General features: G+C 34.7%; 1 protein-coding gene across 4 annotated transcripts in view; it reads left to right on the top strand.

Annotated features, from left to right (window-relative positions):
• Positions 1-18,678, top strand: part of FMN1 (formin 1) — a 188,556-nt gene extending 169,878 nt beyond the window's left edge. For all 4 annotated transcript variants that reach the window (XM_010391382.4, XM_010391389.4, XM_010391377.4 and 1 more), the window contains 2 exons: positions 8,050-8,134; positions 9,191-18,678. In XM_010391382.4, the coding sequence (XP_010389684.3) occupies positions 8,050-8,134; positions 9,191-9,235 (130 nt within the window). In that variant the 3' untranslated portion in view covers positions 9,236-18,678. The remainder of the gene's footprint in view (positions 1-8,049; positions 8,135-9,190) is intronic.
• The last annotated feature ends 230 nt before the right edge of the window (positions 18,679-18,908 follow it).

The following is an 18,908-nucleotide window of genomic DNA, read 5'->3' as shown; positions in this document are numbered from 1 at the left end:
TTGTCAACCTTATAAACATTGTTTTACAGATCATATGGTTTTAAAACACATGAAAGTTGTAGCTTTTTGTATCATTTATTGATTGATTTTGGAAGCTGACAACTGCAAACATTTGCAAAGAATCTTTTGTTTCCTTGTGTCTAGATCAATACACAAATTTGGTTTACATGTTAAAAACTGTGTAAAATAAACAGTCCCCAGCACATAGCTATGGTCATGATAAAGATCATCTCAGGGATATATTTTCTGCTGAATCATGACTTATTTTTATTCCAAAAGCAGTTAGGAGGAATAGAAATTAACTACCCAAGGAAAAAAAAATCCAGACTATACATCCTTTCCTTTTTTTGTAACTAGCACCTCACTAATCCCTTCAAATAAATTGATTTGAAATGCCTTGTGTTTTAACAGTACATAATTTCCTTACTTTCTTGAAATAATCAAGAAATCATTGTAAGTAGACTGCTAAATTTTGTGCCTTCATACTTGGGTGTGAAGGTGAGAATTTCTTGTGGTTTAATTATTAAATCAATCAAATCTACAAATAAAAACACAGAACAAATAAATCATCGGTTCCTCTGATGGATGCCTTTATTCACGTTCAATGTAAAGCAATACCAGTAGAATGTAGAGCACCAGTTACTGTAATACTTCAAAGTGCTTACACTTTCTGGATCATATAGACTGTTTTTCAGAGCTCACTTCAAATTATTTTTACAAAGCTTTGTTAGTCTCAAAAGGACAAATCATTGTCCTTTACATTCAAAATCTGGGTGATTCATCAAGACAATGAGCTGTTAAAATGAGCCTTGTGTAATTAGTAAATTAGAATGACAGAAGAGCTGTTTTCATCATCCTAAATTGTTTTGTATTGTGCCACTGAAAAGAAGAACATCATGAAATCAATAGATTAGAATGGTGGAAAAGTTTTTCTCATCACCTGGCAAATGTCTTGTAAAGTCATGACCATTTAAGGGTCCCGGATAACAAAGTATGAAACTAAGAGTTGATGAACTGCTGTCCAAAAAAGTTTGAAAGCAAGCTAAGAGTCATTGTGCACATTGGTAACTAAAAACCTTAGAATGACAGGAATGGACAGCTGTCTTCCTTAACTGGCTAATTAATTGGATGCACTATTTGTTGTGCATTTTTAAAGATTGCAATTTAATTTAAAAAAAAGAAAACAGAAATTTTTATTGTGAACCCTTATTTTGTTTTGAAGGAAATTTTAAAGAGGAAGAAACATCAATGTAAGTCAGTAATTTCAAACTTAGGTTCTGAAACTGAAGCATTGATATCATTATGTGAATATGTTTCCAACTGGATTGCCTTTCAAATTTCAGGAACTGAAGAAACCCGATGTAAAATGTGTATGAGTTAGCTTGTCACATTTATTTATTTGTTTGTTTGTTTGTTTGTTTCTGTACATTTATATAGGAATGTTAATAGTGGATTGTAGTTTGTCTTTCAAGAAATATGACACATAAAATTAAAATTTTAATTATACAGAATTATCATTCAAAGAAATCATTAAAAATGGATTAGGTTAAACTTAATAGTAGTAAAAATAGGTCAAAAGATCAATGATACAAAAATAAAAATTTTTATACTCCAAACTACCTACATTGTGTTGTATAACAGAAAACTTTAAAATCTCCGAATTTCAGGAAAAAAAGAGTGTTGTCTTTAACTAAATGACAGTCTCAGCTGCAAAGAGTGTTTTGTCTGAAGCTACTTGGCTCCCAAATGTAACACAACTGTAGAAATCTAATGAGATTTCTATGAGACTTTTTCTTAAAGTAAAGAAAACACTTCAACTGAGCTGCCCTGCATTTAACCTACCATGAAAATAAATTAGCTGCCTGCAAAATATAGTTGAGTCATTGTCTCTTGCCTGGACAAAATTTGCACACCATTTAGGAATGCAAGACACAGTTACAGATAGATAACAAACTGTGATATGAGATATGATATGATATGATACAGTATTATATGATGCATAAATGACTATAGGGATAAAATGAAAACAATTTTCCCAACCATATGCTTGATAGGAATATGATGATACTTTACTTTCCCTTCAATACCAAAATTTAAGTACAATGAAATAAAATTTGCTTTGACAATCACATCTTCATCTGTTACGAACAGCTTAGTGTAAATGTACCAAATGTTGGAAACTGTTTTTATTGTGCTGTTTTGCATCAAAATACAGTTTTGTTGTTGACAGCTTTATAATTTACAATTTGTATGCATTCAGGTACATCAACTGCTTTTATGCTTTTTTCTGTTTATGAAATTTTAAGATGATAACTGAATTGAAGAATAAAAGAAAGGTTGGAGTTTTTGGCAATAAAGCACTTACAGCATGGTAGATTGCATATATTTCCACTGTCACTTCCTTTTCTTAAACTACTAATTTTGTTTGCAGTGGGCACGTCTATGAATTCAGAACCAAAACAAATACGTATTTATAACAATTTAAATCCATTGTACATATATATATATATATATATATGAATGCCCATCCATAAATCTATTAGAGCATTCAAGATGTGTTAAATTACATTTTAAGAGAACATCCTAGACAAGTTTGAAAAAGGGAAGAAGTACAAATACAGAAGAAATACTAGTAGTTTGCAGTGAGTTTCATCACAAACTGTGATAATGTTTTGCAAAAGAATTGTGACAAAGATTTTAATAATGTGTTTATGCCTGTTGTCCTTTAAGGATTGAATAGGAAAGAAATTACTGGTCTTAATTTAACTCACTGCTGACACTTGCAAAGATAAGATCGCTACAATGGTTACTGTACTGGATGAAGTAATCTCTTTCAGATTGAATATGCATACAAATAGGTCAGAAATCAGAAACAGAACCAAAATTTGTCTCAATAGCTGGAGAAGACCATGATCATTATTTAAGGAACAGACTTATATATTTCTTCTTGAAAATAGAAACACTTTGTCACAAGAAGTCACAGATGGCAAAAGCTTGCATTCCTTCCAAATGGTGACAATACAAAATTATATTAGAAAAATCTATGAGGGATTTACACATGAAGAGTTTCCAGCTGCAAAACCATTCTGGGGATTATCACTGTAGGCTTTTGCTGTCTTTATATACTCGTAAGTATCTGCCAGTGGCCATCTCAGATGTACTGAAGTGTATTTTTGTTCTGTAGCCCTTTTCTTCCTATCGGTTTTTCTTATGTACCAGCTTTCCTAAAATCATAAAAATCAATTTTTATTCCTTGTGACTACATGGATAAAATTTCTCACTCACTTTATATAGATAAACCACTGTCAGTAGATCCAGGAAAAAACCAAACATATCAAACATACTGGCACTTTGAGGTTTGATGACAAAATCCACTGGCATCGTACATTTTACTGTATTTGTACTGATTTAGTTAGTGAACATTTATTCTAAATGCAATTTAATTTAAAGATTTGATCAGTAATGACCAAGTTCTTTCCAGAAGATACAGGCCTGAAGGCTTGATAGGCAATTGTATTGTACAACATGGTAGTAGAAGTGGCAATGTTCAAACTTCATAGTATGGTATAAGACTCCTAATTTTAAAGCTAGCCAAGTACTCTGTGAAATCATCTGCCAGGCCAGGTAATACACAGACATCTGTCTTCTAAAATTTTGAGGCTGAAACCTAACCTCTTATATTCCATGGGCTAACTGTTTTCAGGAGATGGTGCTGTGACTTGAGGTTTAGTTGATGAGCTGAATACAGAAATAGGACTGAGAGTAGAAAGGCATTTAACACATGAAAGGAATTTGAGCTCTGGGGATTCTTCTTAGTCCTAAGGGAAGTAAGTCACTGTTCAGCTGTGTTAAGGATCTGGACTGGGTATGCAGCTTGGCTCTAGATTGAACAGTTGATGTTGACTGTAGCTACCTTCACTTGTTCATCTCCACCCATATCTGAAATTTTGTTTGCACAACATTTTCTTATGCCAAAACAGTTTTACAGGAGAAGTTTAAACTTGTAGTCATGGGAAGTTCAGGTGGCACAGAACTGTCATTCCAAGCTATTTCATAACCCACAGCTATCCATATAACCTGCCAGCTGCGTGAAAGGAACTGTAGAAGCAAAAAGAATGGATTTTCCAGAATATTGAGAAGCTGAGAGAGAACCAGATAATTTGGTCTCTGTTGTCACACAACAGCAGAGCCAGAACATGAATAGCAATTGGTTCATTTACAATGAATTCTGGTTTTCCTAACAGGGGAATTTCAGAGGGTAGAATGTGCCACTTCACGCCACCATCTGTCTGACCTGAGTGGAAAGCAGAGGTGAAAATGATAATCAGTTTATCTGGTTGGTCCCTGGCTTGTAAGGAAAACAACTTATTTTCCTGAGCTTACAAAGGAAACTCTTTTATAATAAATACAGCTTATGTTTAGATTAAGTTTCTGCATCCCTAGGTCCAAAAGAAAAGTAATTTTGAATAAAAATAATATCTTTATTTTTCACTAATAACTTATAATTTAAGAGGCCTGGCTTTTATCCAGTTTACAGGGGAAGACACCGCCTGCCACATAGAGGCAGGAAAAAACCAATTACATTCCCATTAATTATAGTAAGGATACATGTGCAGTAGTGGAGTCATGGTTCTCATATTTAAAAATACGTAGTTTTGATAATTTAATTCAATATTTTTTCCATATTGTGTGATAATGTGCAGTACTGCTCAGATTGACGCCACATCCTCTTTATTCATTAATGTGTATTGACTTCTTTTGATCACAGTTGAAGGAGAATAACTTTTCTTTCAAACACATCCATGTTGCGGCTCATCAGATTTGAAAGCTTAACTGACCTGCATTCCATAATGTTTTTGCCTCATGCTTGCTTGCTAGGTTAGCCTATCAGTCAGGTTGGAAGGAACCACAGTGGGTCACCTGCTCAAGCAGGGTCATCCTGGAGGACATGGCATGGGATTGCATCCATATGGTTCTTGAATATTTCCAGTGAGGGAGACTCCACAACCTTTCTGGACAATCTGTTCCAGTGTGCAGTTACCTTTGTCTTTTGTGTTGTGATTCAGCTACTCTACCATCCTTTCTGGTCTGTTTGTCCTCTCAAGTGCTCTCTGTCCAGAACTGTCCTTGTCACTGTGAGCTGTAAATTGTGGCCCTCCATCTCAGTGCTTGATTCTGTTTCAGCATCCTCACAGTAAAAACCTAATCTAAATTTACCTTTTATTTTAAAACCATTGCCCCTTTTCCTTTTGCCACAGGCCCTGTTTAAAGTTTGTCCCCATCGTTCTTAAAAGCCCCCTTTAAGTATTGGAAGGTTTTCCTGAAGCCATCTGTACCCCAGTCTGAACAAGCCCAGCTCTCTCGGTCTTTCCTCACGGAAGAGATTTTTCAGCCCTCTGGTCATTTTTGTGGCACTCCTCGAGATCTGCCCCAACAGGTTCATGTCTTTCCTCTGCTAAGGAGTCCAGAGCTGGACGTGGGTAAAGAACAGTTGTGAGTGTTTGTAAGTTTCATTGGAAGGCTGTCACAGCTTTTAATGGATGATATGTGTTCATATTTAGGATTTTTTTAATGAAAACAATTTAAAAAATTAAACTTCTGCTGTTAGCCACTTCTGTGATTTTTGAATTGGATAGTTTTCATATGATTTCATTTTTCTTATTTCAAGTATAGTGCTTCCAAACACAATAGCCAGTACTAGTAGCTTATCTATGTTTAACAAGGAAGTATTTTTGTTTATAAGGCACCTTTAGAGTATTGATTCACTGATGTAATTACTAGGCTAACAACTTCCCTGAAGTTTAGCCATATGATTTTTAAAAAATCCAAAAAATTACATTCCTTTTAAATTATGTAGTACAGTTCTGATAGTGCCTCCTCATCAGTCTTATGTTAGTGATGACTTTTTTCCCTAGGAGGTCAAAGTGTAATACATAATTAGTCTGTCATTTTTATGAGCCAGATACTACATGGTTCAAATCCTGTTAGTGAGTTTTTTTATTTTGTATTCCAGACTATTCATTCTGTTTTTAAAAATCCAGGTTTCCTAGAAATAGTGCAAATATACCATAAAATACACAGAGATAGGCCTAAATCAGTGACAGGCATAATTTTCTTTTTAAGTCTAAAAGTTTGTAATCCCTGTAATTCTCCCTTTGGATGAAAGTGTGGACTCCAGACATTTTAAAACTATTTGAAAACGCTTCTAGGACCAGCAAGAATGTGATCAAATAGAAAATGTGCTCAAAATAGGGAAGAGTTTAGAAGCTGATCACTTGGTGTGATTCTGCTGAACGTGAAGACTGTCTTGAAATACATCATCATCTCTGCATAAGCGTTGTAGCTGTGAGGAATAGCATGCTGTCCAGTGGGTGCAGTCATCCAGCATTAAGAAGTAAACTGTGCAGATTAACAAAAATAAAAAGATGGAATGGTGTGTTGTCACATAGTTGTTTACATGTAGAAACAGGGAACACTAAGTTCTAAAAATACACCAGCTGTATTTAAAAAATATACAGAATTTCGTATGTGCATATTTGAGGTTGTAGTTACAGCTTGTTTAGTTGTAGCTAAACAGTGTTGAAAATAAGTTTGGTTGAAAGTAGTGTAACTGTTTCCTCCTCTTCTTAAGCACTGGAAAGCGAGACAACACCAGGAACTATCCAGTAGAGGCTAAAATACCTAGAGAAGAAATTTTTGTTTCCAACACTGATAACATTTCCAACACTGATAAAGACAGTAATGAACTTATGAATGTGTTCTGTATTTTAAAAGGCATCTAGCTTGCTGCTAGTATTACAGCAAAGAAGTACACATTAGTAATTGCAGCTATGATCCACTTTCCTTTTTGCTTTTCTTCCAAAATTCCTCAAAAATTGAGTGTGTCGAAAGTGGTTTGAACTGGACATGGTATTTTAAATACTTTTTGACTGGCCATAGCAATTATTTCTGCCAGTGGAAAAAGTTGAATAGGAGAAGAAAGTAGAACTTTTCAGTTCAAGAATGCCAAGAAATGTGTTGCTTCTAGTAAACGACTGACTTGGTGTATATTATTGAAAATTGCTTTTCTGAGTTCCCTTGCTTGTAAAAATTCACTCCCAACCTCTTTGCTTTAGCATTTTGCATATAGAATTATAAAGTAGGTGTATGTACCATCAGTATTATAGAGGCACTTAGCACTGGGCAGATCCTCTGTTAGGAGTGCCAAGAATTTTCTTTCCTTTTCATCACTGTTTAGCACATAATTTCCCATGCACTTTCCAGCCCATACAAGGAGAATCAAGTCCCTTTAATTCTCCGTTTCTCCTTTTCCTCCTGATGAAACTCCTCATTGGGCTCTTGTTAAATCCCCACAGAAAGAAGGGTTCTGTATGCAAGACCCTGAGAGCAAAAGGCAAGAAGCAGAGGAATCAGATTTGTGTTCTTCTTTCCCCTCGTCTCTACAGTACTTTTGGCAGACTAGTCTGTAGCTGTACACAAGACAGCTTAAACTACCCTGAGACAAGAACCTCTCGTACCTTCTATTGCCACATCAGTGAGGCTGGTCAGTCAATGCCATCTAAAGCAACACGGAAAACATTAGGAAAAAAGTGGCAGATGCTTTCCTTTCAAGGTTTTCAGAGAAAATATAATGTGTAGCCTGGCAAATGGCCTGCTAAAATAGCATATTCGATGTGTACAACAGATTAGGCCAGCTAGCTCTTGTTTTTTTTCAGAGGAGGATCTTTTTGCCTTGATACCACAGCTTTTTTGGTGGGAAAGATACTCCATAAAATCCAGATCCTGCAGGAACAGAGAAATAATTTTCCTGATGACATTTTCAGTGAGCAATACAGACAGGCTGTCCTTTTGCTTTTGATTTTCTCCATTTGAAAATGTACTTTGATCTACTTTTGGTACTTTATTAAGTGCCTTTGAATAGAAATAGTAGCTTTTGGGTTAATGTGCCTAAAAAAAGTTACTGGTGGGGCTTCTCACAAATTATATACCAAGCAGAGCCAGAACACCCTTCATTTCATCAAATCTAATGACATCTTTTCTGTGTTTCAGAATTAAAGTCGCTCAGCAATCAGTGAGCAAGTTAACTGCAGAGAAGAAAGTTGAAACGAAGAAAATCAATCCTACAGCTAGCCTGGTATGATCTGGTTTCAATATAACATTTGAAGGGGTTTTGTGACACCATTCTTGTCATTCAGAATACTGGCTGGTTTCTACTGTTGTTGTAGAGTGTAGTATTCTTAGTTTAAATGCAGCAGAGTGATTTTCTTCCAAGGAGAAATGTTAAAGCTTATGCCCTATGGTAGTCCAACAGTTATGTTTAAAATTTAGTTCAGTTGTGCCTAAGCATGGTTCTGCTATTTTAGATAACAAAAAGAGCTGCTTTTGTGGTTTCTTCTTCCCTTGTACTGTAGTCTCTTGTATTTTCTTCCGTGCTTCAAAGTGCATTGAAGCACACTGCATATATTTGTCCAATGGCTGGAGTGTCTGTTTTTTTCAAAACCTTAAAAATCTTGTTTCTCTGTTGAATAGTGATAGAAGGGATTAAATCCCCATTTTATTCCTTGCTGTACACAAGTGTTTTTGATACAACACAGTAAGACGTCTAATAAATTGCGGTGTATATAAATCCTTTTTTTGTCTGTGTGCAAGGCACATAGGGTAGACCAGAATTTCTCAAACTCTACAAGGCAAGAGACTAAGGGAGGAAATGTACACGAGGAATCAGTCTATTATTTCCATTCCCAGCAGAGCATATCAGTTGCAGATCAGGCAGCAGAGATACGAATGACTACACTCATCGGGGAAGAGGTCATTAAGCAAGATCATCTAGATAATGCTAAATTAGAGCCTTTATGTCAGGAGAAACCATTCCAGACACAAGAAGGTATTAGAATCACATGAATTTGAAATGTATCTGGTTTTCTCTAGCTGCACTGGTCTTCACAGATGTGTGTTTTTAAAGGTACACAGTATTTGACAAGTATGTAGCTAAAGCAAGTTCAGCTTTTCCACAGTAAGTAATGAACTGGTTTTACACCTTCTTTGAGTGCTCCAAGCATTTTTTAATTAAAGAAAACAGTAACTGACTTGTTTCTCCGTATTCTAGACCAAATGTTCATGGCAACTTGAGAGGAGATGGAAAATTACAGACAAGAATTATAATAAAACTCTTCTTTTTTTTCTTTAACAGAAGGAAAGACTACGTCAGAAGGAAGCCAGTGTGACTGCCAACTGAAAGAAGAATAAAACAATGGAGTGATTTCATACCTTGCATGATGCTTTACTACACCCATGGCCCAAGAAGCACCTTATGTTAGATACTGAATTCTGCTTTGCTGATCTATCCCAGGGCAATCCATTAAAGACTTTTGAGTTCCTTCAGAGGGGTTTGTATGTATGGTCAATGGAGGGAATTCTAAGAAGGCTTTTACATGGGAAGTTAAAATTATTTTCTGTAACTCTTCCTTACATTGCTTAAAATGCATCTTGTTGTTAATGGTTAATTAAAATATTCTGTGCATAATGTATTAATATGGAAGAGCTAAAATGAGCATTTTGGATGCTGAGTTAAGTTATGACTAACAACCTGTAGGTTATTTACAGGGCTTTATGTAGATGAAAGCAAATATGCCATTCAGTTCACAAAGGTCTATTGCATCATGCTTTTTGTTACTTCAGCAGTAACTGAGGTAAAATTGACTGATTCTAAACAATTTTACAGTATCTAAGTATTGGATACATCTTTCTAAAACTGATTAAATGTAATTATAGATTCATGCTGTATTTTACTATAAATATTTTTATAGAAACTTCAGCTTATGCCATTCATTGAAATGGGAGCAATATTTTGCACATAAAAAGAAATACTCAAATTCTTCAGTTTTATGATTGATGGCATAACTGATCTATTATTTTTATGGTTTTAATCTAATATTTCCTAAATTTTGAGCTTCAAAAGAAAAAATGATAAAATGTATATTTTTATTTCAGTATATATTGCAAATATCAATTCCATAAAGTGATGAGCTAATAGGTCATTATTCATTAAGATACAATAATATCTCTCCATGAAGTTACGCATTTGCCATTAAATATTTAACTTTTAATTCCATTGAAAGCTTGCTTTTAAACAGCAAATATCTCACTCTAAAATACATTATGCAGCCTGCTCTTGTCCCCCTATATTTGTATGAAGAATGTGTCCAGCATACCTATATATTTATATACATATATACTTATATATATATACATAATATAATAAGTAAAACTTGAGAAAGAAATAGCAGGGTCTTACTGTCCTCCTGTAACATTATAACCATTGCCATAAAGTAGCAGAGCCTGAAAATAACCCTGCTGAATATCTACCATTACTTGAAGATTTTTACTGCATTTTAAGGATTTGGATTCTCAGGAGGAGAAATCTTGAAGCAAAAGTTAATTTAAGGTAAAACAGAGAAGTGATTCTGCTTGCTGTCCACAAGAGAGAAACTGACTTTATGATAATGGTGTATGAAGTTGGTTACAAAGAGAAATTAGGTGAAGCAAAAAGGTGCAAAAAGCTATTAGGGGAAAACCGTTAGGCCTTTTCTTTGAAACAGGAAGGAATATACATGAGACAGACATCAGTTATCGTACAGCAAATTTGATAGAGAGACTGAGATGAAACCTAGGCAAAGTAATCCCTAGCAGTGTACATTTATATTAAGGAAAATAGCAGTTGTGGAGACCTATTCATAAATTAACTTGAGATTTCACTGCAGGTTTCTTAAATTAGTATCTCTCTCATTCCTGGATAAATAAAAACAAAGGACTCAAGATTCTCTTGTAGGTTTGGGAGTTCCTACCTGCTTCAGGTACACTCAAGATGTGTAAGAATCTTATGATTCTTATGAAAGCAGTCAATATTGTGCCAGCAAAAATAATTTGATTTGTAGTTTGACTAGTCCCATTGCAGAGAAAAAAAATTCCAAAGATTTAAGTAGTCTGTCTTCCACTAACTAGGTGAAGTACATTTCTTTCAAATACTATTAGTGATAAACAAGAGGAGCAATAATGCCTTTAAAAGCCAAAGAACAATAGCAAGCAAGGCAATTCTGATGAGTGTTTAAGCAAACAGTGTTTATTTTTGATATAGTTTTCTATCTATCATGAAGATAGTGTATATTGCCATTTGACTTGACTGAGGATTTTTCAATGTAGTGTTTTACTTGAAGTATCATTCAACAAGAGCAGCACTGTTTGTGAAAAAGGATGGTCTTGAAAATTCCTATTACAAGTATATTGTGGAAAAAAGGTTTTAACTTATTGAAATATCCTGTTTCAAAATTTCTAAATGTGAATTTTCATTTTTCAGTTCAAATTGACTTCATTTTAAAATGTTGAAAAATGTATATAAAAAGGGATTAAAATTAAAATTATTCATTTAAAGCATTCCTTGATCAGATTTATAATTCTTTTTTCAGATTATCAATTTGCGTAGGTTTTGTGAATTAAGGCTATTTTTTAGAAGATTCAAAACTTATATAGCACAGGACCTTGTTTCTTCGTAATTTTCAATTTTATTGATTTTCCTCTCGTCAGAGTTTCTGATTCCAGCTTCACCCATGACTTAAATCCTTTACTGCTAGTTAAACTATTTTTAAATCAATAGAAGAATACACCTAGACTGTTTGACTCATTCTCTTAAGACTTTAAGACTCCTGGATGGAATTCATCAGCTAAATATCACACTTACCCCCCTTAGTGATACCCACAAGGGTCTTCAGACAGTGATTGAAGCCACAATGGTATATCTGCTGGCTTTAACTAAAATTTTGTATTGGAGAGGAGATATTTACAGATATATATACATAACCTGTTTATTTATGAAATCTGTAGATGCTCCAGGCATAACAAATATGCTTCAACCAGCGTTCATCTTGGGGTCACCAAGTGTCACCAAATGTTATGTTTTAAGCTTTAAGCTTTAGTTTGATGCCTCACTTTACCTTGAGCTTCCTAGTTTGGGGAGAATAAAAGGAGAGAAGGAGAAAAGAAAGAAACTATAAAGATGGAATAGAACAGAAGTCTCTGGTACATGCCTAAATTGCTGTCAAGGAAGTAAAAGTGAAGAGTGGACTCAAGCCAAGCAGCAATAGCTAGACAGGTACAATCTTCTGGTCTATGTAACTTAAAATACCTCAACACTTCACAGAAGTCTCTTCTGTGACCATGAAGTAGATGTAGCTTAAGAGGGGGAATTTTGTTTTGTTTTCATTTCTTCTGTTACTGCCAAGCTTCTCAAAGACTGCAAAGCAAAGCACTATTAAAACCCATGTTACTCATTAGGTGCTTATTACCCACAAAAATAATATACAGTACTGATTTATAAATCGAATTATTAGGAAGAATTCTGTCTAGGTGAGTAGATAATAATCTGCTAAGTGCCCTTTACATTATTTACAACACTACCACTTGCTAGTTTTAAAATGGAAGACCTTTTAGTGTCTTCGAGATCTTACAATAGAAACTATTTTTTCATTATGATTTTACTAAACTTTGAAAACTACCCAGGTGTTTTGCCATGACTAACCCATGCAATTGTTTTGCCTTGTGTTTTATCATAGGGTTGTAAATGTATAGATTGAATTTTAGACTTTTATATTTAACTTAGAATTTTTTGCATTAAAACAGAAACTGTGATCTTCAGTTTTTATATATATAGAAATTTAAAGTAGAATAGGTGGAATATTCAGTAAGCAGAGATAAAAATAACTGAGGATCTTAAACACTTGTAGGAAGGATACATTTTTTGTAAGATTTCAACCTTTCTGAATTGCTGAGGATATCTCCTCCAACCAGATATAAACAGCCAGGTTATCTCTGACCAGTCTGGCTTTTTCTCTGCATGAAACATGAATAAAGTATTTTGTTTTCCATGTGGTGGAGAGGGTTCTTATTACCCTTATTTTCCAGTAAATTGACAGCAGTTCTTTTCTTAGATCTGAATATCTTTCCCAGCTGAACATGGGGCAGTGGAAGACTGTGTAACACTTATTTAGTAATACTATTTCTTCATTGCTTCAATTCACTATCTTAAAAATGGGTGCCTTAATCTTGTGTGAATGTGGAATTTCAGAAACAATGTATAATTTAGAAATATTCATCTCCTCCATCTGTGTTTAGGCACCCATCTGAGCATGCAATTTCAGAAAATCATGTTCACCTAGTTTTTGCCCCTTCTTGGCCTTGTCTCAGTCTTGTTCAATATTGTTGTGGATCTTGCTTTTCTTTTTTTTTTTTTTTTTTTTTTTCTTCCTTTAACACTTTTGGAATTTATTAATGCCAGTTAGAGAATTTCAGGATTTCCAGTCTGAAGAGTTCTCTTTGGCATTCTTCATTTGAAGGTAAGCCTATGTATTTGCATATAAATATAAAGAAAATTAAAAAAGAAAGTTAACTTGATTATAGTCAATAAGTTACTTCAAAGAGAGAAAAATACCAGGAACTACATGTTTCGTTGCACCAACAAGGAAAAATATAACAAAACAGTATAAAAATCAGATAAAATTAGCAATGAACTATTAATATTGAGGCTGATAACCACTGGAAGAAGTTAGCAAAGATAGCTGTGGTTTCTCCATTTTCTGATGTTTCCAAATCAGGATGGAACATTTTTCTGAAAGGTCTGTGTAGTCGAATATAGCTTATTTGGCTCAAGTGTAGCCAAGTTGCATCCCCTATCCATTGATTCACCTGTTCCAATAGTTCCTCTAGACAGAAAAACATAATAATAAGTATGTAAAAGACTTAATAAAGTATTTTTCCTATCAGTAATGGAATATTCTTATCTAAGATGAAAGAGCTCTGTGTTGTGATTTTGAAATTAAAATACTGCACATAGTGTGGTGTAGAACAACATAATGCAGGAAACCACTGTCAAATTATAAATATTTATATTACAAGTTATTAATAATTAACATTTGTTGGAGGCATCTTACAGTATTAACAAGACAGCAGACTTGTTTGCTCTGAAATTCAACACCGTTTTGGAGATTCCCAAGCTAGGTCTGAGAAAACTGGCATTTTGGATTCCACAGTGAGAAATTCCAGAATCATAGAAACCCTAGTTCCTTAGTAGTCAAAGGTTTGAGCATATGCAAGAGACTTTACCCTGGGTACAGTTAGCGTGGTGCCAGATTTAAATAAGTGTCTCTCCTGTTAGTGAATTATTAGATATGACCTGCTGATACCATTACCAAAGATTTCCACTGCTCAGTAAGGTTTAAACCGTAAGAATTTTATCCAACTATTTTAGAGATCTAAAGTTCAGAAGTTGTGCAAGCAAAACTGGTAGAACTCTTCAAAAATACTTGGGTTTGCAAGTTTTTTTCAAAATGCCTGCAAGATCTTTCTCTTGTGGTTTTTTTTAAACAACTTTCTCAATCTAAAAATATTTTTTTAACAACGTTACTAAAATTGATTCTTTTCCACTTGTTGAAAATGTGGTACACCTAAACAATACTATCTTACAAAATTTTGCAAGCTTCAACTGGATTGAAATGATTTTGATATGATACCTCATAGAATTCAAGCTTTTAAATTAGGACCTGTTAGTGAAATTTAGGCACTGTATATAAGATAATATATGTTTTAAGCAGCAATGAAGTAAAAATGCTGAAGAGTGACAGAGTGCTCCACCTTCCTGGGAGGACATTATCAAGTGACATAACCTTTGCCTAGTGTGGAACAGCATTGCATTTCCTGTGATTTCCTTCTACCAGGTGTCATCTCAGACTAAATTAAAGGCTGCACTTTCTTTTTTTTTTATTAGATATTTCTGGTTAATTTCATTTCATACTATTTCACCTCAATTTCACCTTCAACAAGCTAATACTGAGTTAATAAGAAGCCTTTTTATAGAGGCTGATAGTGCTTATGTATGCATGCAGTTTTACTTACGTATGTATTCCTCTGGCCCACACAGTAAAAAATATCCATAGAGAACACCGTGGGGTCATGGGACTGGATAAAATCTTTTAGAATCCTGTTAGGAAAACTGTACTGAACTCTCCCAGTCTGGGACATGATTTCTTTTCTGTGGTAGGATCTGCCTGCAAAAGTTTTGGAGTTCTTTTGGAGGAAGGAGAAGGCTGTTGGCATGGCATCCTTGCTTTAGCCATCAATTTCTAACAGTATGTTTTTCAGGACTTAACACTGCAGAATTCCATGAGCACAGATTGCCCTGGGGGACTCCTGGAAGGGAGGCTGGAAAATAATGTCAATGGTTGATTTTCAAAAGGGAAAGAGATCATATCCGTATTTCCAGATTAAGTTCAAAGCTAGCAGCTAAAAGCTAAAAGCTAGCAAAAATTTTGTAGAGTTGTATGTATCTACTCATTAGGTTCTACAGATTTCAGAAATGCTGCATTCATGTATGTGAACATCATTCTGTGCCTATTACTGATCATATGATTACTTGATATGAGCAGAATCCCTTATATATTCTCTTTTATTTTGCTGTGACCAGTAAAGTATTGACTACAAAAACCACTGAAAGAGCAGTCCATCATCAGAGTCCTGACAGACAGCTGTGTTTGAGGTTTCCCACTGTTGTCCTAGCAGGAACATTCCTATTTTCCTAGAGATGAGTTTAGCTGCCATGAGATCTGCCCTCTCAGCCTCTCTTAATCATAAACTAGTACTTGTGTCATAGGGCCTGATAAAATTCTGTCGTCACTGATAACTATAGTCTTCACTGCAATTAGAAGTTAACTGGGGCACAAAATAATACTAAAAATGTCAGGATGTTTTTGTGATAGACATTAAACTGTAATGTATTTGGTAATCTCAAAGACCTGAAGAGTACTGACAGACTGAGATTCATGTCCTGTATTGGTACCGACACATGGCATCCTCATAGGAGAAGTTCAAGTGACTTTAGAAAAAGGACCTGTAATATCTGTTCACTGGTTGATAATGTTCCTTTAATTTTTTTTAATCTTCCACAAGATGATTTTTCAATCTCTGAATTATGCATTTGAGTACTTTAAATGGTATATTTTCTCTCTGACTTCTCCCAGAGGGACCAAGCTTGTAGTTCAGTACTTCTACTTTCTCATTTGGCGTGCTGTAAATACATTCCATTGTCGTCGAACAAATGATCATCCTGAGCAGCTATCCACAAACAATATGTTATAGAAATTGCAGAAACTGGGTAGCAGTCTATGGCTATAGCACTGTTTCCTACAGCTTGCAGCACCAATAGTCAGCAAATTAACATAGATACTGTATAGCACCTGATACTTCTTAGTTGTAGTTTTAGGGATGTATTGCCATTAGCAGCTAATCACTATAAACTGGATAAAAGCCATGTTCTTCTTCTTATAATTCTTCTTTTCTATCAGGGTGATTTTTTGTGCTGTGGGTATCTTCTAGATTTTACATGGGAGGATACCATTTTGTAATTAATCAAAACAGTTCTATTCTAGATTTCTTTTGTATCTGACAGGAAGATGAATAAGTAAAACTGATTTCATTCCACATAAAAACAACACTTTTTTCTCATTCTACTAATTTATTTCTTTTGTGTTACAGTCCAGTGTGTTTTAGAAGGGATGAAAAGACATTAGGAGGTTCAAGTATTACCATTCCTTAAAGATTCCCTGTAAAGTTCAAATTCAGCAAACTGGCATGGAGAACTCCTCTCCTATCACCATTTTTCCTCACCAGGTTATGTAATTCCTCAATTTTCCTCTTTTATTCAAAGTAAAGTCACGTGGTTACCGAATGTCTGGTTGCTAAATGTCTAAGAAAAAGATCACTTATTGGGTGAGAAGAAGTCAATTAACCTCCAAACCAAAATAAAGACCAGTATGGCTTTATCACACACAAGCTGAACCTTTGTAATTCACCTGAGTTGAACACGATGGCATTTCATAGAGTTAAATAATTGATACAGTGTTTTCATGCATTTCTGTTACGTAGCATTTTACACGCAGGAAGCCCATCTCTCCAAGTAGTCAGAGACAGAACTTGTGCATTTAGTTACATAATCGACTTCTGCTTCATGGAAGACCAGATGTGTGATAGGGGAGATGCATCTGAGTGTTTTGGCATTGTGTTTTACACATATTTTCCATTATTTATGCAGGGGCCAAGTAAAAATACTCAGAAACATAGCTAGAATGCAAATGTTGCAATGCCATTGAAACAACAGTATTAAACCTCACTATATCTTCCTTGTGGATTTGCTTTTGAAGAAGTCCATCCTCATGTAACTTCCTATTAAAGTGTTCTTTTGGGTTTGTTTGGACTCTGTTTAATTAAAAGATGATACTGTATCAGACAGTCAAGCTGCCTTGTCTTGGACGAGCTTCTAAGGGGGCCTGAGTGCTACAATAGTCAAGTGAAATAATCTGTGTGCATGCTCATCAGGCATGTAGACTGAACAACACACTTTCATCTCCATATAGCTCAGAAAAGGGAGAGACTTGAGAAGGAAATTTCACAGATTTTTAGGTGTCAAGTTCAGAAAAGCTATGTCAAATTAAATGTGCTTGTCGTATTGCATCAGTTTTGACACCAGTGATACCCGTTGCAAAGGAAGACTCATGCTCCATGGCAGATGGGACTGGATAAGAACTCTGCACAGAGAGTTGATAAAAGCACTGTTTCTTGTAGGTGCTTTCAGCAAAGCTGTGAATGCCCAGATGATAACTGACTATATGTTCCCCAGAAATAACAGAACCATATATTTTAAGAAATATATATGTATAATGACACTATTTTTGGTGGGGGGTATATCAGCCTCAAGAACAAAAGTGGGCCCTGCCATTGTACTTAACTGTTGCTCTCTGCACTAAAAGCCTTGCCATATTCAGAACTAACAGGAGGCAAAAATGGAGAAATAATATTATGTGAAAAATCAAGACTTGACCACTGGAAAGTGTTTTTAGTAGGACTGTAGTATGATTTTCAGCTTTCATTTAACTCTTTTTTTTTTTTCCAATAATTTTGAGTTAAATATTTGCGCTGTTGAACATTATTATTGTTGGTACTCTTCCCTCTCTTCTCTCCATATGACTCAAAATCATCAAAAGAGAGGCTTCTTTGGCTGCCTAACTTCTCTTTGAAGATGTAGCAAAATGGTAAATTCTCTTGCAATGCTGTTAATGTTCTATGTGTACCTAGCAAGTTTCACAGACATAACAGCATTTAAGTCTCTGATGTCCATATGGGATTTGCTTTAATAAAATCATAGCTTTGCTTGAATGTTTGCAAATACACTCAGTGATTATATATTTGCTGCCCTTTGAATTTAAATCAACTTTGCATTTATCATTCTACAATATGTAAAGCAAAAGTAATGGAATATTAATACGGTTTAGATGTTTTTTGGTTTTCAGGAATTAAACTCCTTTGAGTAGTTCTTGATTAAGTATCTTATAAATGTCTTAAAAGAATAAGCTAAATAGATTCAGGTGCTTTTTTCCCCCCTCCACATTGTAATTATGTGTGTGTGTGTGTGTGTGTGTGTGTGTTTCTACTGTGTATCTGAAAGTATAATTTTCTCAAAACCAAGATGTGCTATGATTGACTTTGTAAAAGTTACTGTAGTGGGATGCAGTATTTATTTTTAAACTAAATCCTTAAGGAGACGTTGACTGTAAATAAAAGACTATATTTTCCTCCTCAGTATTTTTGATAATTTTTTCAATTGTCTTTTTTGTATGGAAAATATATTACTGGGATACTGTAGGTTTCTCTGTTTGAAAAATTCTGTCTAAATAACTTCTCTTATTTACACTGCTTTACTGATACAGTTAATATCCCAGGTTCATTGTGGTCATTAGAAAAGACAGTATTTCTCAGATCTGCAAGGAATTTGAATATCTACCTTACTGATGTCAATTTCTTGAAGGTATTTT

The sequence above is a fragment of the Corvus cornix genome, chromosome 5 (assembly GCF_000738735.6).
Source record: "Corvus cornix cornix isolate S_Up_H32 chromosome 5, ASM73873v5, whole genome shotgun sequence".
Lineage (NCBI taxonomy): Eukaryota > Metazoa > Chordata > Aves > Passeriformes > Corvidae > Corvus > Corvus cornix.
This window is presented reverse-complemented; position numbering and strand designations above follow the sequence as displayed.